Here is a 22,876-nt window from a genome sequence, read left to right as displayed (position 1 = left end):
GACTAGAAAATATTTTGGGGAGGCACCTGGGTGGCTCAGTCAGCTAGATGTCCACCTCTTGATCTCAGCTCAGGTCTTGATCTCAGGGTCATGGGTTCAGGTAGCTTGCACTGGGTTCTGCAGCAGCCTACTTAAATATATATATATTTATGCTTTTGTTTTTGTTTTTGTTTTTTTTGAAACAACTTAACTCAAATTTATTTTAACAGAGACTTTAATGCTCTGAATGTCTGGGCAATGCATGCTGCCATGGCACCCACTTTCACTCTGTAGGGACTCAACTCCTAATTCAAATGTGAACAAAAACAAATGCAACGTTTCCCTTCTCTCCAAACCACAAGTACAGTAAAAAACGGTAAATCAATTCCACATCATTTCTAAAGCTTGCCTTTACAGCTGAGTGTTATGTTATTCATTCAGTATTTATTATGTATGAAAACAAAAACAATAAAACTAATATTAAAAATGGGCATGTGATCTGGGTCTGACAGACACAAGTTTACATCCTGACTCATTATTGTGGGCCTTAGGCAGATCACCTAACCTCTCCAAGTGCCCACTTCCACACAAGTGAAAACAGAATGATACTTACCACCTTCAAGGTGTGGTATGAGGGCTGACTAAGGCAGTCCCTACAGCACATGGCTGGCACTGCGCCCGGCATGCTGTGGTGCTCTCTACATGACGAGGCTACTGATCTCAAAAAGATAAGGCATTCCAGTAGAATGCCAATTACTAAAAGTAGAGGGGAAACTAAAGCTAGAAAAAAAGCACCACTTTGCAGCCATCAGTTAGAAGTGATTCAGGCGGAAGCATCTAGGTACGGTGAAAGTGCCAGTCTCTCTGCATGGGTCACCTGATTACACGGGAAGAATGCTCAGGTTACGCTGGAGAAACCTGGCAGACATCACCAAAGCCAGCACTGACACCACGAAGCAGACTGACATCATGGGCACCTGCCACGGTGCAAGGAAAAGAAGGGAGCACCATCATTCATGGAACGTCACTGCCATCAACACATCGCTCAAGGAATGTCACTGCCAGCAACACATAAGCTGACTCTACACAGGAGCAAACGTCAGGCAACCACAAAGTTAGAAGATATTCCTCAAAAACGGCTAGTCTGTAATCTTCAAAAATATCAACATCGTGAGGCACAAAGGGAAGATACGGAACCATTTCAGATTAAAGGAGCCAGGAGGAGCAACCAGTGAAGTCAGTGCATGTTCTCCAGTGGGATCCTAGATGACAGGAAAGCTGCGACGATGGACGTTACTAGGACAACAGATAAAAAGGGAACATTGACGGATGTTCTATACTACTGTGTTGATGTTAATTTTCCTGAATTTTATAACTGTAACACAGCTATCTAAGAAAGCCCACTCTTTTTTTATAAATTTATTTGTTATTGGTGTTCAATTTGCCAACATATAGAATAACACCCAGTGCTCATCCCATCAAGTGCCCACCTCAGTGCCCGTCACCCAGTCACCCCCACCCCCCGCCCACCTCCCCTTCCACCACCCCTAGTTCGTTTCCCAGAGTTAGGAGTCTTTCATGTTCTGTCTCCCTCTCTGATATTTCCCACTCATTTTTTCTCCTTTCCCCTTTATTCCCTTTCACTATTTTTTATATTCCGCAAATGAATGAGACCATATAATGTTTGTCCTTCTCCAATTGAGAAAGTCCACTCTTAAAAAAACATGCCAATTTTCTTGGGGTCAAGGAGAACCACAAGGAGGGAAAAGAAATAAAACAAAAATGGGAAAATATGAGCAACAGGTAACTGCGTGAAGCATGCACCTAGTGCCTTGCCCTATTCTTGTCATCTGATATTTGAAATTATTTCACAAAAAGCCAAAAACAAAAATGATGAATATTTTGGGGTGCCTGGGTGGCTCAGTGGGTGAAGTGTCTCCCTTTGGCTCAGGTCATGATCTCAGGGTCCTGGGATCGAGTCCCACCGACAGGCTTCTTGCCCAGTGGGGAGTCTGCTTCTCCCTCTTCCTCTACCACCACTCCCTGCTCCTGCTTTCTCTCTCTCAAATAAATAAATAAAATCTTTAAAAAAATGATTTCTATGCTCAAGGACCTTATAATCTACTGGGAAAGATAATACCTTCTAATAACTGCAATGAGCAGCTCTCCAGAAGAGACTCCAGGCTTGGAAGCAGATGACACAGCTTCAAGGTGGGGGGGCGGGGAGAAGCAGAGGAGGATGCCCAGGGCCACGGGGCCCTGCAAGGCAGGTTCGAACCCAGGTTTATACCTACATCTAAAAGTGACATGCAGCTGAGCTCCTGATTAGTGGAAGGTGCACTTACTGAAGCATGGTAAGGAAGGAAGCAAGAAAGGAAGGAAGGGAGGGAGGAAGGGATGGAGGGAGGGAGGGAGGAAGGGATGGAGGGAGGGAGGGAGGGAGGGAGGGAGGGAGGGAGGAAGGAAGGAAGGAAGGAAGGAAGGAAGGAAGGAAGGAAGGAAAGAAGGAAGAGAAGAATTCAGGGAAACAGACTGTGGCACATCCCCAGCATCCACAGTGGAGGCGCTGCTCTCTAGGGCAGCTCAGGAACCAGGTGATGCCACAACCGCATTTATAACTGCTCAAATCGGAGACTGGTGCTTAACCCTGCTGGTTATTCCACCTCACAGGCCCAGGACTGATTAGCCTTTCTTTCTAACCACTCTGGGCAGCAGAGACCAAAGTCATGTACAAAATCGGTTTCTTAGAACTCAGGAGCTTGTGTGTTTGTTTTAACCAAGATTAGGAAAAATGAGGGATTAAATGTAGCAGGTAACGCTGGTAGCTGCAGCAATAGCCTTAAAACTGTCCATTTCTAAGCCAAGATTAGACTTACGTACTGAGGCTGCAAAAAGCCTCGAGGAAACAGACACCCAAATGCCAAGTCCTCTGGCCTCCAAACGAGGAGCTAGGCCATCACGATGTGACCCAGGGAGCAGGACTGTGAGCCAGTGTCTGAATCACAGAGGGTGGGCAAGGCCATCCACTCCTCTTCCTCCTGTTGGGGAGACTGCCCTCAGCTCTAAACCCAGACTCTCTTCCTGGGGGAACAGTGAGTGCATCCCTCCCCAGAGTCATGGGAAGGTAACATCCAGGGCAAACTGACCTCCCAGGTCATCTTTTATTTAAAACAAGGATCATTTTCAATTTGACCTTCCCCATCAGCAGGGGACTTGGCATTGGGCTGAGGGAAGAGTATTTTAGGAGCCTTTATTTCCCTTTGGAGTCTCCTTGCAACTCCAAACACATTGTTTTCACTAATCCTTTTAATTATTTTTTATTATTTTCTTTATTTGAGGGAGTGCACAAGTGCCTGCACACAAGAAGGAGCAGGGAGGGGGGCAGAGGGAGAAGCAGATTCCCTGCTGAGCAGGGAGCCCAAGGTGGGGCTCGACCCCGGACCCTGGGTCATGACCCGAGCCAAAAGCAGACACTCAACCCACTGAGCCATCCAGGTACCCCTATTCTCACTAATCTTTATCTGTCCTGCTCCCTAAAAATGAGGCAGCACCCTGGAAGGAGGATCGAACATTGGGGACAGAGAGTTGCCTTGCCCCTGAACCCCAGGCCCTAACTGAGAAAGGAACCAGAGGAATCACAAACACATCTCATCAGAGATGTCAATTCTAATCTTAACAGTAGGCCCATGTTTCGTTCCCTTCTTAATGTTCTACAGCATGCAGTACATAAATACTTGGTGCTAATAAACTTATTAGCATTAATAAAATATTCTGGACAGATACTGTTAACACACAATCCTAAGAGTACACAATTTTTGAGTTAAGAGAAGTATCTTCCTCATTCCTGGAAATAAAAATTCTTCCATGTTTGTAGATGTAACATTGTATTTGCCCCTAAAAACATATATATATTTTACATTTACTAGGAAGATGATGGAAAATAATAAGAGCCTTAGTAAGGAAATGATATAAAAGAGTGATTACCAATATAACTAATATTCTCTGATTAGGTTATATGTAACACCCTGAAAACACTAACCTAATTCTCAGCAGCCAAGGCAGTAAGCAACCTAGAAGCAGGGAAAATAGGGCTATGTCCGCTAGAAAGGATAAGGAACAACAGCAGTAACACACACTATACAGCTGGTGAGTGACCAACGTTAAACACAGTGGTGAAATGCTGTATTTATAGTACTTGGAGGCTCTTCTGTGGTTTGGAAGGCCAAAGCCACTTTCTTCTGTTAGTGAAACTTTATTCCTGCTTTCAGTGTTCGTAATAATGGTTTGAAACAACAAAAGCAGCCACAAAACACTGTTTTGTGTGACCTTTGCACACAAAAGTCACCCAGAGCTCCTGTGGTCACTGGTGACAACTGTACTGCCCTTTTGGCAGGCCACACTTCAGGAGCTCCTTTTGGAGAGTGGAACTGGAATTGGGCTTTTTCTCTCAAGAACGTAGATTTGCAGGCAGCCAGGGTGGCTCAGCGGTTTAGTGCCGCCTTTAGCTCAGGGCATGATCCTGGGGTCCCAGGATAGAGTCCCACATCGGGCTCCCTGCAGGGAGCCTGCTTCTCCCTCTGCCTGTGTCTCTGCCTCTCTCTGTGTGTCTCTCATGAATAAGTAAAATCTTAAAAAAAAAAAAAAAAAAAAAAAAAAAAACAGATCCTAGATTTGCTTACTTTCTCACTTCCAACTCAGCACTGAAATCAAATAAAATGTGTAATGGTCGACTTATGGGGTGATCCACAATGACTTAAGGCTACACTGTGTGCTTTTACCCAGCTTCTAGGGCCACTGGTTTATAACACATACTTCGGTTAAGAAGCAGTTTAACATGAAAATGAAACATTAAACTCCGGAATGTCAAGAAGTATCATTGAGTGAAACGATGCTGGGTCATGATGTGTGATGCTCCTAACCCACAGAAAGGAGCACTACTCAAACGCAGCAGGTCACCAAACCCTCACTGCCCAGGACAAGATCTAGAGTCTGAGCCAGAGCGTGGTCCATACTGAGAAAATCTAAGTACAGAGAAGCAGCTGGACTAACCAATCACATAACGCTCCCCAATAGGTTAGGAGTTTGTAAACGCTGGCAGCCTACAAGCTTTTCTGGAGCACCAAAGCGCTCTCTGAAGAGAAATGCAAACATGCAGACACAATCAGGATTTGTCACAAAACACATAAGGTAGGGAAATACCTGTTCCTGCAGATCGTAGTCATAGCTGTCGTGCAGCAGAAGACTAAGGACGTAGCGGGTATAAATCATGGCATCAATGCCACATTTCTCCAGCTCCTGTCCCAGCCAGGTCTGCACTGGGCCCAGAGCATGAAGCAGAGACATTTCAGAAACAGATACGGGGCCTGGATAAGAGCTTGAGGAGCTTTCAGATGGTAAACCATCCACAACAACTGTACAGATAGGGCGCATGAATTTAGGTTGCTGACATCCTTAAAATGTGAAGCATTTTCTGCAGTTGATGTTCTGTTGGTATCTGGAGGGGATTTTCACTCCAGTAAAAAAGAGAGATGCTTGACATCTAGGATAAGCATCTATTTTTGCTGGCAGTCAGCCATTAGAACAGAATTTCCCTCTTCAGGCATGACCAGTGAATCAACATCCTGACAGCAATACACACGCAGATGTGATTTTCTACTTTACTTTCACATTGAGGCCAAATGGAAGTCTCCGGCAGAACCTACAAAAATGAGAGAGAGAAAAAAAGGTACACATTATATAAAGATATAAATTACTGATCTTTTGTTTTTTTTTTTAATCTTTTTTTTTTTTTAATTTTTATTTATTTATGATAGTCACACAGAGAGAGAGAGAGAGAGGCAGAGACACAGGCAGAGGGAGAAGCAGGCTCCATGCACCGGGAGCCCGACGTGGGATTCGATCCCGGGTCTCCAGGATCGCACCCTGGGCCAAAGACAGGCGCCAAACCGCTGCGCCACCCAGGGTTCCCAAATTACTGATCTTTTGGAAAAAATTCAAATGAACTGTTTATTGAAATTTAATGTCTTTGAACATGGATTTCTTTTTGCTGTCATGTTTGACATTTTAAGTCAAGTGATATTTCAAAATTTTAAGCTTACTATCATTTAAAAGAAAGAAAAACTCAGAAGTTTATATTGTTGTGCTTGTACTCAATCATACCAATGTTTATTCTGCTACCTCAAGACACTGGGCTAATAAAATTTTGTTCCTCTGTAATGCTGAAAGAATTTGTATGGTAACAAATCACTAGTTCATTTTTAAGTGTAGCAAAAGCAAGCAGCTGAATAGTAATTTCATTTAAACAATGGTTAAAAATTAGTCCTTTAAAGTGAAGGTTTCATAAAGGTAATCAATCATTTCGTATAGCTACAAGCTTTGCATGGCTGCTCACTATTTTATTTCATAAAAGTGAAAGTAAAACATGTATTTGGCTCATAGCCACACCAGGCTGTATGGTTACAACTGATGTAACTTTTATTCTTTTACACCTTGGCTGATGGTTTGCTTACTGCTATGATAGATGCCATGTTCTTAATAGCTTTTTCCCCTAAGTTAACCTACTTTCAATATGTCAAACTAATCTAACAACGGCCTTATTAAATCACTCATGCCACCAGAAGATGAAAACTACCACAGTGACAAGTAAATCTCATCAGCTCAGCTTTTGCATGAATTTTAGCAGACAATAAGAGGGTTACCAAAAGTGATTTAGGAGCGACTGAGTGGCTCAGTCGGTTAAGCGTCCAACTCCTGATTTAGGCTCAGGTCATGGACTCAAGGTCAAGAGACTGAGCCCTATGTCAGGCTCCCTGCTCAGTGGAGAGTCTACTTGAGATTTTTTTCCCCTGTCACTCTGCCCCTTACCCTACTCATATTCTTATTACTTAAAAAAAAAAAATTAAAGGTATTTTTAGTTAGTAAAAGTATCAAGTCTGAAAGACGTTTCCCCAAAGACTTAAGACTCCACTTCTTGTATTTCATGAATAACTATATAGTAACTTTTACAGACTTTAAATATAAAGAAAAATGTTCAAATCTACCATAGGACTAAGTTACTAGATTAAGTTGTCAACGTATATTCTATTTTCAACATTTTTCTCTACCATACAGTCTTTTCTGAATTATGGAAAATAGATAAAGTAAATGTTTTTCTGTAATTTTCACTTGCTGAAATTTTCCAGCTGACTCTCAAAATTAAAACATATTTCATTAATTCTTTAAAATGACTGAATCTTCGGATGCCAGAGAGATCATCAATTAAACAATACACTGAATTCTGGGAACACCCCTGAAGCAAGGTGACAAGCTGGTTCTCATTCAATGACGATCAACCTAGATGGAGAACAGACTTGAAGCAACAGCTGAAGGCGCTAGATGAAAGATCTAAGGCAACTTAAGCTCACAGCAAACAGCACTTAAGATCGGCAGAGTGTAGCCTTAAGAATTCAGTAGAGTACTATCAGGGCATGCATGTGATAAACTCCCCGATCACAGGAGAAGATCATCAAGAAAACTAGAAGGAAATAGGACTTGGGGACGCCTGGGTGGCTCAGCAGTTGAGCATCTGCCTTCGGCTCAGGGCGTGATCCCACGGTCCTGGGATCAAGTCCCACCCACATCAGGCTTCCCGCATGGAGCCTGCTTCTCCCTCTGCCTATGTCTCTCCCTGCCTCTCTCTCTCTCTGTGTGTCTCTCATGAATAAATAAATAAAATCTTAAAAAAAAAAAAAAAAAAAAGGAAATAGGACTTGATGTTCAGCATGCCCAGGGATGGTGCTGTTTCCTACCAGCCAGAGTTGAAAACCAACTAATTCAGAGACACACCCCTGACTCTGTAGGGGAATTAGCCCTAGAGAGAACAGTGTGTGACTAATATATACCAAAAGGAAGACCTGAAGGGCCAAAGTATTTCTAATTTCATTATGGTCCCAGAACAAACCTCAAGAAATGTATAGGAACACAAAACTACTGAGCATCTTAAAAAGTAAGATTTAGGGGCACCCGGATGACTTGGTTGGTTGAGCATTTGCCTCCTGGTTTCAGCTTTGATCATGATCTTATTATGATGATGGGATCAAGTCCAGTATCAGGTTCCCCACTTGGTATGGAGTCTCTGGAGACTTCCCTCCTGCTCCCCTCACCCCCCCACTTGTGCTCTCTCTGAAATAAATCTTTTTTTTTTTTTAAGTAAAATTAATAATGGTTGGAATCCAATAAAAAAAGTAGGAGACATGCAGACAAGCAGGCATAAAGGAAATAGAAATGAAGAGAAAAATAAATTCACTGAAACCAACTCAGAATTGACACAAAAGTGAGAATTAGCAGAAAAGGATTCTGAAGCAGTGATTATGACAAAAGGCCATATATGTGATGAGCAGAGAACAGAAGATATAAAGACTGAAAGTCAAACATATACAGATGAAAACTACAATGTCAGAGAGAAAAAAGCAGGCAGGATGGGGGTAATGGCAGATTAACCCCTTCAGAAGGAAAGATTCCAGTCATACACTGCAAAAGAAACCATACAAAATGAAACAGAGAGAAAGGAACAAATTAATACAGCTTCAGCAAGCTGTATGACAATTTTTAAGAAACCTAACGTGTAATTGGAAGAGAAAGAGAAGGGGACAAAGAAATATTTGAAGAAATAATGGCCAACATTTTCCCAAAATGGATGACAACTAAGATCCAAGAAGTTCACTGAACTCTAAACACAGAAACATGAAGAAAGTGATACCCAGACTTCCTGCAACAAAACCATTCAAATGGTAAAGCAAAGAACCACAAAGCCTCTGGGGAGAAAAGACACATCAGGTAGAACAGAGCAAAAAATGACTAAGGACACCAAGTTTTGGAGCACCTGGGTGGCTCAGATAAGTGTCTGCCTTCAGCTCAGATTGGGATCTTAGGGTCCTGGAATCAAGCCCTGCATCAGAGTCTCTGCTTAGCCGGGAGCCTGCTTTTCCCCTCTCCCTCTGCCTGCCGCTCCCTCCTGCTTGTGCTCTCTCTCTGTCAAATAAATAAATAGACTCTTTAAAATAAGATGAAGGAAAAAAAAAAAAAAAAAAGGACACCAAGTTTCTTGTCAGAAACAGGCAAAGGAGAAAGATAATCAGTCAAAAAAATGTTGAAGGACTGGAAGAAAAACCCATCAACATAGAATTCTATACTCATCACAAAATCTTCCAAAACGAAGTTGAAATGACTTTTTTCAGACATGCAAATGCTGGAAGAATCCAGCAACAGCAGCAGATAGCTCTGGGAAGTGTTACAGGAAGTCCTTCAGGCTAAAGGAAGATGACACCAGAACAAAACATGCATCCACTCAAAGGAACAAAGTGCACCAGAAATAGAACTACATTTTTCTTTTTATTTCAATATCTTCAAAAAATAATTCCACTATTGAAACAAAAATAGTAACAATTTATTGTGAGGTTTGTAACATACGTGGAAGCAAAATGGAGGGCAACAGAACCGAAGCTGGGTGCGGGGGGGGGTTAATAACACTCCTACCAGCTCCTCCCATATTACCTGCAATGGGAGAATGCCACCTGGAGACAGATTGTGATACAACAGCTGTTAATAATCACAATAAACAAATGGTCAAACCAACCAATTAAAAAGCAGAAGTGGTCAGACTAGATTTTAAAACTGCAAGATGCAAAAATATGCTCCTCATAAAAATATCCACATTCAAAGTTCCAAGTAAAGGGATGGGAAGAGATACACCATGCCAACATTAACAAAAAGCAAGGTGCAGGGGCATCTGAGTGGCTCAGTTGGGCAGCTGACTCTTGATTCTGGAGTCCTCGGATCAGCCCACATGGGCTCCATGCTCAGTAGTGAGTCTGCTTGAGGATTCGCTCTCTCCCTCTCATGTCTGCCCCTCCCCATGCTTGCCCTCCTTCTCTCTCAAATAAACATTTTCTTTTTTAGATTTTATTTAAGAGAGAAAGACACAGATAGCAAGAGAGAACATGAACAAGAAGAAGGAGAAGCAGGCTCCACACTAAGCAGGGAGCCCGATTAGACCCTGGGATTATGACCTGAGCCAAAGACAGATATTTAACCAACTAAAGCCACATAGGCACCTCATAAATAAATCTTAAAAAAAAAAAAAAAGTACAAGGTAGAATGATTATAATATCTGACATTTTAGAGCAAGGAGTAGTAACAGAAGTAAAGGTCATTTCGTGACGATAAAGGGGTCAATTACCAAGGGATGTAACAGTCCTATTTATTATATACCTGGTAGCAGAGTTACAAACTGTGTGAATAAAAACTGATAGCATTTCAAGATATAAACAAAGCCATTATTTGTACTAGATTTCAAAATCCCCCTCTCAAACACTGAAAGAAATAAACACCAAGTCCGTAAGGATTTAGAAGACTCGAGCAATATTATCATCAAACTGACAGAAGACTGTATTCTGGGCCATAAATTCTTGTAGCAAATTTAAAAGGATTCAAATCATAGAAAATATACTCTTTGACCATATGGAACTAAATTATAAGCTAATCAGGAGTGCCTGGGTGGCTCAGTCAGTTGAGTGTTGGACTCTTGATTTCGGCTCAGGTCATGATCTCAGGGTTTTGAGATGGACACTGGAACCTGCTTGATATTCTTTCTCCCCCTTGTACTTCCTCCTTTCTTGCTTGCTCTTAAAAAAAAAAAAAAAAAAAAGTGGTTTCAACCCAAGTATAGGATTCTCTGTTGTCATTAAGAAATTTCACACTTCTTTAGACAAGTGCAAAGATTCAAGAAGTGGGTGAGAAAAAAAATCAACATATAAATGCAAAATGAAGCAAAGCACACTGAACTCCTAAGATCTCATCAAAGCTGGTTAAAAACTTCCCTTGCATTTTTACCCCTAACAGAACTCTTCTCGAACTTGTTCAATAACTGATGACATAACATTTTAAAATAATAGGACATATCTCTAGAGTCACTAAGGATTATGATCTTTTTTACTCTCTATAGTTCAAACTGCAGAGGAAAAGAAGAGCGGAGGCTGCTAAGTCTGGTACCATCAGACTACCTGGCAGCTGTCCATGCAAGAACTCTGAGTGGATCCTAGTAATAGGGTCTGAGACAGAAAAAGTACAAGATGGCTCTTCTTGTACCATAATGGTAGGTCTAAATGTTCTTAGAGCCAGTGTCCATCCTCCCTATTCTGAACCTCAAACTTAGCAGATGACCCAGGTCGAGAATATGGGGCCCTAACAAAGCTGCTTCTCCCTAAGCAGCAAGCCTTCAACAGAGGGATGAACACATGACAGAATGAGACTGTTTCCAGTTCTGAACTAAAAGGAGACTCCTAGGTATGTTGGTTCTGATTTTTGTTTAATTAGAACTTATTTTGGAGGTGCCTGGGTAGCTCAATTGGTTAAGCATCTGCCTTCAGCTCAGGTTATGATCTCAAGGTCCTGGGATTGAGCCCAGCATTGGGCTCCCTGCTCCGCGAAGAGTCAGCTTCCCCCTTTCCCTCTGTATGCTCTCACACATGTGCACTCTCTCAAATAAATAAATCTTTAAAACAAGAAAACTGGGCAGCCCAGGTGGCTCAGTGGTTTAGTGTTCAGCCCAAGGCGTGATCCTGGAGACCGCGGATTGAAGCCCGCGTCAGGCTTCCTGCATGGAGCCTGTTTCTCCCTCTGCCTGTGTCTCTGCCTCTGTCTCTCGTGAATGAATAAATAAATAAAATCTTTAAAATAAAATAAAACAAGAAAACTTATTTTGGGTACAATCAATGACATGGTCAAAACAGTGGAACGGTCTGACAAACACAGGCAAAACCCATTTAATGTTTGCCTGGCAAGTTCAAGAACACAGCTGGCAAACACCCAAATTTCAAACTGTTAGGCTCATTCCAAATGTGAAATTTAATCAATATGAAGTTAAATTTCATTTCAGTTTAACTAAATTCTCCAAAAAAATTTTTTAAGATTCTTAAAAATTTTTTATTTATTTGAAAAAGAGAGAGAACAAGAGAGAGGGAAAATAATTGGGGAGGTACAGAGGGAGAAGCAGACTCCCTGCTGAGCAGAGAGCCTGATGTGGAGATCATCCCAGGACCCTGAGATGATGACCTGAGCCAAATGCTTAACCGAATGAACCACCCAGGTGCTCCTCCAAAAGAGGTTTTTTGTTTTTTGTTTTTAAGATTTAATTTATTTATTAATGAGACACACACAGAGAGAGGCAGAGACATAGGCAGAGGGAGAAGTAGGCTCCCTGTGGGAAGCCTAATGCAGGACTCGACCCCAGGATCATGACCTAAGCCAAAGGCAGGCGCTCAACCACTGAGCCGAGCCACCTCTCTAAAAGAGTTTTTTTTTTTTTTTAAAGACTTTATTTATTTATTCATGAGAGACACACACACACACACACAGAGGCAGAGACACAGGCAGAGGGAGAAGTAGGCTCCATGCAGGGAGCCTGACATGGGTCTCCAGGATCACGCCCTGGGCTGCAGGCGGTGCTAAACCACTGCGCCACCAGGGCTGCCCCTCCAAAAGAGTTTTAAAGAAAAAGCACCACTATATATACTCCAGGATGTTTTTTTCTTTTTCTTTGCTTCACTTCATTTTTTCAACATCTGATTCTTTCTCCAGAAGTTTACAGAGTTAAGAAGGCCTTCGGATCACTGTATCTTTCTCCCATGCAAAACTAACCCGAATTATCCCAAAGACTGGATTGCATAAATGATCATTTAAAAGGTCCCACAATAGGGGTGCCTGGGTAGCTCAATTGATTAAGTGTCTGCCTTCAGCCCAGGTCATGATCCCAGAGTCCCGGGATCGAGCCCCACACTGGGCTCTCTGCTCAGTGGGGGTTTGCTTCTCCCTCTGCCCCTCACCCCACCCATACTCACTAGACTAGCACATGCTCTGTCTCTCCAATAAATATATTTTTTAAATACATAAAAAAGGGGCAGCCCAGGTGGCTCAGCGGTTTAGCGTCTGCCTTCAGCCCAGGGCCTGATCCTGGAGACCCGGGATGCAAAAAAATATACATAGCTATAATTAAATGCCCATGGAAGTTTCTATACCACTTATGTCTTTTTTAATTCTTGAAGGTAGCACAAAAGAGTGGAAAGTACATGAGCCCAGCATAACATCTAGGGTTTTGTAGTCCATCTCACCTTCGCTACTTAAGAGCTGGTTTCCATAACTTGTTTCCTCACCTGTAAAACAGAATAATATATATGTGCTCTCTCTACACTTCAAATCTCTCACAAGGTTGTTGCAATGAGCAAATATTTTGTGGCCTTTGCATTTCATAAAGTCATACGAATGGAAGTTATTGTTATAAACTACCCCCCTCAGGCAGCCCCAGTGGCCCAGCTTTTTAACACCGCCTTTGGCCTGGGGTGTGATCCTGGAGACCCGGGATCGAGTCCCACGTTGTGCTCCCTGCATGGAGCCTGCTTCTCCCTCTGCCTGTGTCTCTGCCTCTCTTTCTCTGTGTCTGTAGTGAATAAATAAATAAAATCTTAAAAAAAAAAAAAATACCCCCCTCAAATTGCTTATATCCTCTTAATCTTACAAGTTTCTTCACTAATCAGATTATGTGAAGAGTAGTATTTGTGTAAAATACACAGCACTTTTAGAACAAAAAATACTCGGTTTCCTTACTACTCTTAAAATAAAGAGCTATGAAATCTTCATTTAGTAGAAACTAGTTTCGGGGCACTTCCGTGGCTCAGTCGGTCAAGCATCTCCCTTCAGCTTGAGTTGTGATCTCAGGGTCCTGGGATTCAGCCCCACATGGGGCTCCCCACTCAGAGAAGAGTCTGCCTCTCCCTCTCCCCCTCTGCTCCTCTTACTAATGCACTCACTCTCAGACAGAAAATCTATTTAAAAAAGCAACAAACATCTAGTCACATCAAAGCCTTCCCTCTTGTTAGTGTGTTAGTTTTCTGCTATAAATTCAAACATGGCAGTGCAAAGAACTCAAGTGGTTAAGTTGCAGAAGATGAACCCAGAAACACAACGGACCCCCTTGCTGCCCAGTTTTCTATTTGTTTTGCAATGTACACACCTGGAGAGCAGTCTCTGCACAGAGAAGCCGTATGATCCCCAAACAGCACAGACCCAGAGGAGCTCAGCACATCCTGGGCTTTTTCTGAAGCCCAGTGTACAATTTCTAGCCATTTTAAAGTCTCAAGGATTAAAAATAGTCCTAGCGGTGAATAAAATCTTCCCCCAAACAACAGGCAACTCTGTACAGGCTTGGGAATCAATCAGAGCCTTTGGCCGTAACATGAATCTGAGCCTGGAAGTGCAAGTGCTGGGGTAGGGGCATACCTATCATGCCCTACTCACTCTCATGACACCCCCCAGGCATCCCACACCACCCTTGGTCCCCAGGAGTCAGGGCCCAGAGGCCTGGGATATTTATGATTAGACCCAAGACTAGAACAACAGACTGAATTTCAACAATAAAAGTCTTTAATTCAGGATGCCTGGGTGGCTCAGTGGTCAAGCACCTGCCTTTGGCCCAGGCTGTGATGCTGGGGTCCGGGGATCAAGTCCTGCATCAGGCTCCCTGCATGGAGCCTGCTTCTCCCCCTGCCTGTGTCTCTGCTCTATCTCTCTCTCTCATGGATAAATAAATCTTTAAAAATAAAAATAAAAGCCTTTAATTCTTTATCTAGTCTGTATAAACATTTTCGAGTCATATAATTAGTCCCAAAGGATTTGTCCACAAGGAAAAAAAGAAAACCGATCTAATACTTATTATACAAGTAAATATTTATTTAACAAATAATTAAGATTTGGTAAGGCTACAAGTTTCAAATGAGTAATTTAATAAGGGATTTTTGAGGTGGGATGAAGGTCATTTTGAAGAAGTTCACTGATCTTCCAAAATCTCTTCCCTTATTATAACAACGTGCCAAGAAACATAATGCTGTCTTTCTGTACTCTTTGTAACACCACACACATTTCTAGAAGTAATTCAAATTACAGCCCCCATTAGTGGGTGTGACGAGTCACCTAGGGTACAAGCAGCAGTGAGTCCTATAAGCTCTGAGAATCAGACATTCGGTAGTTCAGTTTCTTTAGAGCTCAAGCACAGGAGACAAGTGACCAGCTAAATTTAAATATTAGAGTATTTCCCTTCTTCTTTTGTAATATAGTGAATTTTTTTTTATAGTGAATGTTTTTAGATTTGCTGGAAACATATAAAAATTATTTCAAAAGCACCATCTCGGGCAGCCCGGGTGGCTCAGCGGTTTAGTGCCACCTTCAGCCCAGGGTGTGATCCTGGAGACCCGGGATCGAGTCCCACATCGGGCTCCCTGCATGGAGCCTGCTTCTCCTCCTGCCTGTGTCTCTGCCTCTCTCTGTGTGTCTCTCATGAATAATTAAAACCTTAAAAAAAAAAAAAAAGCACGATCTCTTTCTGACATGGTACATATCTATCATCTGTGGAATATTCTCAATTTGCTTGTGTTACAGCATAACTGATCATAAAGAGCACCAGTCAACAGTTCTAAACCGCGTTTCTCTGGGCAAAATGGAAAGGGCAGATCTTGTGGAGGGAAATCTGTTCAACAGACTTACTCTTACTCTCCAAGCACTTCTGCTTTTCTGCTCAAGTGAATCCCATCTACTTTCATTTAAAAAAAAAAAAAAAAAAACTAAGTATTTTCTAAATACAAAAGAGAAGGATGTGGCAGCCTGGGTGGCTCAGCGGTTTAGCACCACCTTCAGCCCAGGGCCTGATCCTGGAGACCCAGATGGAGTCCCACTTAGGGCTCCCTGTGTGGAGCCTTCTTCTCCCTCTGCCTGTGTCTCTGCCTCTCTCTGGTGTGTGTCTCCCATGAATAAATAAATAAAATCTTAAAAAAAAAAAAAAAGAAGAAGGATGCCCACACACAATTTCTCCACCCTAATATAATTCACAGTATTTTCGTGTGGTCATTATCAGTGTTTTTTTCCTTTCCATAGAACTTAAAATGTTTTCTGGGGCACCTAGGCAGCTAGTCAGTTAAACATCTGCCTTCTGCTCAGGTCATGATCTCTGAGTTCTAGGACTGAGCCATGAGTCTGGCTCCCTGCTCAGTGAGGAGTCTGCTTCTCCTTCTCCCTCTGACTCTACCCCTGCTCCTTCTCTGTCTCACTCTCTCTCTCTCAAATAAGTAAAATCTTTTCTTTTAAATGGCACATAAAAAAAAAAAAAAAATTGGCCACACCAGCCACATTTCAAGAGCTCAAAGCCACACATAGCTAGTGGCTACTGTGCAAATATAGGACATTTCTGTCACGGCAGAAGTTCTACTGAACAATACTGGCTTTGATTCTCTCCAGCAAATGAACTACGTTTGAGGGATCCCTGGGTGGCGCAGTGGTTTGGCGCCTTCCTTTGGCCCAGGGTGCAATCCTGGAGACCCGGGATCAAATCCCACGTCGGGCTCCCAGTGCATGGAGCCTGCTTCTCCTCCCTCTGCCTGTGTCTCTGCCTCTCTCTCTCTCTCTGTGACTATCATAAATAAAATAAAATAAAATTCAAAAAAAAAAAAAAAAGAACTACATTTGACTAAAAAAGGGTCACTGGCTCAACAGAATCCATATACCCTTCCTCATGTACCTAGGACCATAAGAGACACTCCTCATACCCAGAAAATGGGTGCTAAGCACAACCATTCTGAGACAGTACAATGTGCCAGAGGGATTGCCGGAGGGAAGTAGAAAACATCTGCCTTTGTGTTTGATAGGGGTCAAATGTCATTACAGTAGAAAGTAATCCATGGAAGGCTCAGTGACAATGTCAAACTGTATACAGAACAGCAAGAACCATGAAGCTTACTGACAAAGCAAAAAGAAAACCGAGAATAATCAGGATGGGGTGCTAAAGCTCAAAATTTGGTAAGAAAGGTTATTTAGTCAAATAAAGTATATTATGCTGCAGAAATAAACAATCCCCAAATCACAGAAGCTTAACAAAGGCTTTATATGCTCCTGCTACATGTCCGTCCAGGACTGGCAGGGACACTCAGCATAACCACAGCATAACCTCTCTGGTACACAAGATGTCAGTAGGGTTGCCGACCTTGAACCCTGCTAGTCCAGGAACCACGGGAAAAGAAAACCTGGGTCAAAGCATGCACCAGTGCTTTGGAAACTCCTTCCTGGAAGTGAGCCCCACATCTCACCAAAGCCAAGTCTCATGGTCTCACTCACTCCAAGTGTGGGTAGGGGAAGCACACTCCTCTCCCATGCCAGGGAGGAGGGAAGAGCAGTGATAGGTGTCAATAGCCTTAAGGATTACTTCAAGGGCTAAAATGTGAGGCTCCTGATAGGAGACAACTCTAAAGTTTAACATTAGGGATGCCTGGGGGGCTCAGTCAGTTAAGCATCTGCCTTTGGCTCAGGCCATGATCCTAGCTCAGTGGGGAGCCTGCTTCTCCCTCTCCCTCTGTCGGCACCCCCACCCAACTTGAGTTCTTACTCACTTGCTCTGCACTCTCCCTCAAATAAATAAATCTTTAAAAAAATTTTTTTTTAAATAAAGTCTAGCACTACTGAAACCAGCATTCTGGTCAACTTGGGTGGAACATTCAAGGCAGATGAATTAAAACACTGCAAATAATAAGCCCCACAAGAGAGACTAAAGTAACAAGCTAAGGAAGGTCTGAAGGCATGAGGACTGCTGAAACATTAACACCTAAATGGTAATGAGCCAATTCGTGCCCTAACTCCTCCAAGCAGCCATCCCTAATTACTTAAAGCCACACTGCTCTCTTCCTGTGACAGGGCACTCACTGTCCTCCTGCTCTCTGCCTTTCAATGATATGTATCCATACTACTCTCCAACTGCCTCCTGCATGTGGGTTCCTTTACAAGCAAGGCTGAAAGTTCTTCAAAGCCAAACTGTGACATATTCCACATGCTAATTAGCAGAATTTTTAGGCCTTGGCAGGTGAGCAAAACTGTGTCAAACTAAACACTCTCCCAATCTAAATGGAACACATTCTCAAAGACAGCCTTGGGAAATACAATATTCCTAATACTGGCGTGTGTGGAGAAAACGCTGAGCTCTGGTCAAGTTCTCAGCTCCCAGGTGGGGGACAACTCTAACCTAGGAGCCCCAGCTCATTCTTCCACCACCCACACGTGTGCTAGAGGCTGTGTGTGCCAGGTCTTGTGTATGCTGCTAGTGACACAAAATCAATAATCCTTAGGTCTGTTCTTTCTGTATATACCATCCTATGCTAGGGGGCTTTAGTCTTTATCCTTAATCAACTTGTACTTCTTCCTACTGAAACACACCACCTTCCACCTGCCCTTGGATCTAGTTTGGTACTTTTACAATTTATGACTTGACACTAACTACATATTTTTTAACCAGTCTTCTTCACTACAACTTTCACAATAAATTTGATAAAGTACTCAGTATACAAGAGTCTGAATTACCTGAAACTGTATAATTCCTCAATTCTGTATTAATACAATTTTCACACATACACAAAAGCATCTGTAGGGGAAGCATAAATAAAGGACATACAAAATATAAACAGAAGAAAACAGAATAATGAAAGTAGATGTTTGAACTATGACGACTGGCTTTTAGATTCTACTACTTCTCACCAAGATCCTAAATATCTGCCCAATAAATCAGAGAGTGCACACATGTAACGAGGTAGTTACACACAGATTTGCATCAATTTGGAATATAAGGGATCGTTTATTTTCTTTAGTAGGTAGCATGCCTCCAGAGCAAATCTATGGCCAGAAGAGAAAATCCATAGAGAATTCACAGCCTAAACCAGAACTTGTATCACTAAAGAAACAACAGGCTAAAAGCTGATCATACATACCTGTTTAGCCTCTGAATCTGAAAAATTATGTAGATATGGACAATCAGACCCCATTGTCTCTTTCCCATCTAGAAATGTGTCAAATTTGAGGGAATGAATAAGGCTTCTGTTTAAGATAATATAACCTGCAAGATTAGTGTAAGACATGAGTGCTTTCCACACAAATAGAAAGAACTGCATGTAGATTAAATTCCTTTTTTACTAGCCAGTCTATCAGAAATGAACTGGTTTGTGTATATTCTCCAGTGACAGTTAAAATGAATTCTTTTCATGAATGTAGGGTTGTTCTCGTAGGTAAGAGTATTTACTTGATAGTAATAGGAACTAACAAAGTTCTTACTAAATTGCAGACACATAACAGACCTGGTGAATCTCTAAGCTGAAAAGATTAGAAAAAGGAAGAACTAACTAGATAATGATGGTAGGTTAAAGGACTTGGTTCTACAGAGAATCAGTAGTACAGAATAGACGTCCACTAAAGGAAAAACAAATGGGAACGACAACACAGTCTAAGGAGAGGAAATAAAAGGGAAGCTGTCAGCCTAGACTGGATAAAGTCTCTCCTCTTGTAGAGGGTTTACAGAATCCAAAGGCTGGGTCAGCCTCCAGGTTCTCAGAGCTGTAACTGGCCTAACCAGAGGGAGATAAACTACTTATACAAAGTAACACTGCTTGATTTCTAATTTTTAGTCTGTTGCCAGTTATTTGAGGATTCATTCTTATCTGTTAATATTTCTGGTTTGAAAAACTGCACTGATTTTTCCAGACTGAAATTTCTGCAGGTTATCACATTATAATAATCACTGTCTATAATTCATCTAGATCTATTAGACATCAGAATTTGTTACCAGGGATACAGAATGGCAGTTTTATGCCTTCAAAAAAGCCCTTATTAGAGACTTACCAAAAAATGCCATTTTTCCCCTAGAAAGGGCAAACCACATGTTGGGCAGCTTACAGAATGAAAACCCATGAGGAAAATCCTTTGGGTCAGAGGGAAAGCAGTAAATGTATACGCTGACATCTAAAAGAAACAGTCTTCCTGCAAACAATAAAACAGCTACCAAACAAACTTCAAACATCAAAACAAAATTCATTATTATGAAATCCTAAAAGCTTTTAGAAAAACTGCTGGAAAGTGATCAAGCTAAATTTCAGAAATTTAAAAACTTCAATTAAGAGAAACTGAACGGACCTTCAACTCTAAGAAATAAAAATTTTCAGAAACACTAAGCAAATTTATTTAGAAACAAAAAATTTAAATAAGCAGATTTTTAGAATTTTGAAAATGCAAAAAGCTCTAACATGATAAAATTCATTTAATCAAGGATAAAGAGTTTATCAAATAAGATACTAGATCATGGGGACACGTGGGAGGCTCAGTGGTTGAGCGTCTGCCTTCGGCTCAGGTCATAATCCCGGGGTCCTGGGATCAAGTCCCAAACTGGGGTCCCCACAGGAAGTTTGCGTCTCCCTCTACCTGTCTCTCATGAATAAATAAAATCTTAAAAAAAAAAAAAAAAGGATACTAGATCATGGTGTATTATAGTTTTTCAGGATGCCTGGGTGACTCAGTAGTTGAGCATCTGCCTTTGACTCAGGGCATGATCCTGGGGTCCCAGGGACTGAGTCCCACCCACATCAGGCTCCTTGCATGGAGCCTGCTTCTGCCTATGCCTCTCTCACGAATAAATAAAATCAATCAATCAATTAATCGTTTTTCAGACTGCCCCTGTTGCTTGTCAAATGTCTGTTCATAAAAATTCTACAGCTTTCAGGGGCCTGGGCGGCTCAGTTAGTTAAGTTTCGACTCCTGATTTCGGCTCAGGTCAGGATCTGAGGTCACAGGAGATCAAGCCCTCCTGTCATCAGGTTTCCTTGCTCAGAGTGGAGCCTCGTTGAGATTCTCTCCCTCCCTCTCCCTCCTCCCCACTATGCATGCACTCTATTTAAAATACATACATATATATATATATATATATACACACACACACACACACACACACACATTTAATATATACATACTTTTTTTTTTTAAGTCTACAGCTTTCAACTACTGACCTCAAATTACAAAGTGAATTGTCTTCTGAGTTTCGAGAGTTGGGGGGAAAAATGGCCTAAAATTCTGAGGCTCACCGGTAAGAGTGGTTGGTCCATTTTTTTTTAAATACTATTATAAAGCCATAAGCTAAGTAATACATATTGCAGTTCTCCAAAATGACATTAGATAATAAGCAATTCTTTTTTTTTAAATAAATTTATTTTTTATTGGTGTTCAATTTGCCAACATACAGAATAACACCCAGTGCTCATCCTGTCAAGTGGGCATCACCCATTCACCCCCATCCCCCCGCCCTCCTCCCCTTCCACCACCCCTAGTTCGTTTTCCAGAGTTAGGAGTCTTTATGTTCTGTCTCCCTTTCTGATATTTCCCACACATTTCTTCTCCCTTCCCTTATATTCCCTTTCACTATTATTTATATTCCCCAAATGAATGAGAACATATAATGTTTGTCCTTCTCCAATTGACTCATTTCACTCAGCATAATACCCTTCAGTTCCATCCACGTTGAAGCAAATGTTGGGTATTTGTCGATAATAAGCAATTCTTTGGTAAGATTTAGTGTTTCTCAATAAGAGATACCTAGTTCAATAAAAAATTTTGTGATCATTATCTGATTCATACCCTACTAGTTAGCAATTTTAAAGGATCAGTATAAAATCCTCTATTTGTAAAATGATATACATTTCAGAACTCAGAATAGGTTCAAAGTACATGTATTTTTCATCCATTAATTATAGGTTTCAAAGATTAAATCAAGTCTTTAGCTGTGACTCTTAGATTAACTATGTAGAGTTCCTAGAAAGCTATTTAAATGAACATTGTCATCATTTAAAATGTAACCTGCTACAGTTTCCCCAAAGTGTTATTCATTATTCTAGGTGATATAAAAATTTATTATTTTTGCCATAGAAATTCTTCCTTTTGCATAAATTAGGGAAATACCAGAACTGAAACAAAAGTAGGTTTATTTATTTTAGGCGGTCTTAAAACTTTTAATATGGTAATGTGCATCTGGAACCTCTAGGGAGGAAACAAAGTAGATAGCATTTTCCATACTTATTTAATTACAGACCTTTTCTGTGTTCCTGAGAACATTTTGGGAAATACGACCTTTTAACCAGAAACACTTAACATTTTCCTAAGGGCCAAGTCATAAGAAAGACCTAGATCTTTTAGGGTCCTTACATCCTCAATTTCCTAAGGTTGAAAAGTTAAACTAAAGATACCATTTAAGAATAAGATCATTAAGTACACCCTTCTCCTTTATTTCCCTTTAAAAAATCTGCATAAATTCTATTGTGCTGTACATCAATCCAAACTCCTTTTTATATGGGATCAGAACCTTCCAGATTTCCCCCTTTCCCCTAGACGCACCTAGTCCTTATCTATAACCTTGGAATACACACATAAGGGGCTATGCCTGCATTCAATGCACTCAATGCACACCACTTAGTTGCCAGCGTATATTACAGGCACAGCAGCAAGCACACACCTGAGGGATCAAGGAGGTGCTTACAGCCATTGAAATGATCCTGGGTTTATTTCCTTCCACTGCACAAAACCACCAAGTGTTTTTAGCGGCTCAAAAGACGGAGATCTAATAGGATGCTAATGGCAAAGCCAGCACTAAGAGTCAATTCACCTGACCAGTGTGTCTGAACTCAAGATGGCCAAGCTTGGGCGCTCAGAGGGGGCTTGCTCCAGGGGTGGTGGAGGGCAAGCTAATTGAGAAGTGCTTGTAGTCCATAAACATTTGCTGGGGTCATGCACAGCTGGCTAAAAAATTTAGAAAGGCTACTGATTTTAAGTGTACTGTGAGGCACCCCAGAATCTGAGAAACACGCTGAGAAGCCCCACTACTCTTAGAGACCAAGTAGAGTGGCATTAATAGGATTGTGTACCTATGGAATTCTCCATACATCAATGATACTCAAGACCCAAAATATAAATACTTTAAAGATAATGCAATATTAACAATGCAATATTCTTGAAAAAAAATTTTTTT

At 41.5% G+C, this 22,876-nt stretch overlaps 1 protein-coding gene across 26 annotated transcripts in view; it reads right to left on the bottom strand.

Annotated features, from left to right (window-relative positions):
• The window catches only part of KIAA0232 (KIAA0232 ortholog), an 89,499-nt gene that overhangs the window by 46,235 nt on the left and 20,388 nt on the right, over positions 1–22,876 (bottom strand). For 21 of the 26 annotated variants that reach the window (XM_072737532.1, XM_072737546.1, XM_072737522.1 and 18 more), the window contains one exon: positions 5,179–5,677. In XM_072737532.1, coding sequence (XP_072593633.1) covers positions 5,179–5,409 — 231 coding nt within the window. In that variant the 5' untranslated portion in view covers positions 5,410–5,677. Of the gene's footprint in view, positions 1–5,178; positions 5,678–13,124; positions 13,167–22,876 lie in introns of all 26 variants that reach the window. The other 5 variants (XM_072737530.1, XM_072737543.1, XM_072737525.1 and 2 more) reach the window with 1 other exon arrangement.

The sequence above is a fragment of the Vulpes vulpes genome, chromosome 14 (assembly GCF_048418805.1).
Source record: "Vulpes vulpes isolate BD-2025 chromosome 14, VulVul3, whole genome shotgun sequence".
Lineage (NCBI taxonomy): Eukaryota > Metazoa > Chordata > Mammalia > Carnivora > Canidae > Vulpes > Vulpes vulpes.
The sequence above is the reverse complement of the archived record's forward strand: the minus strand, read 5'-3'. Positions and strand labels throughout refer to the sequence as shown.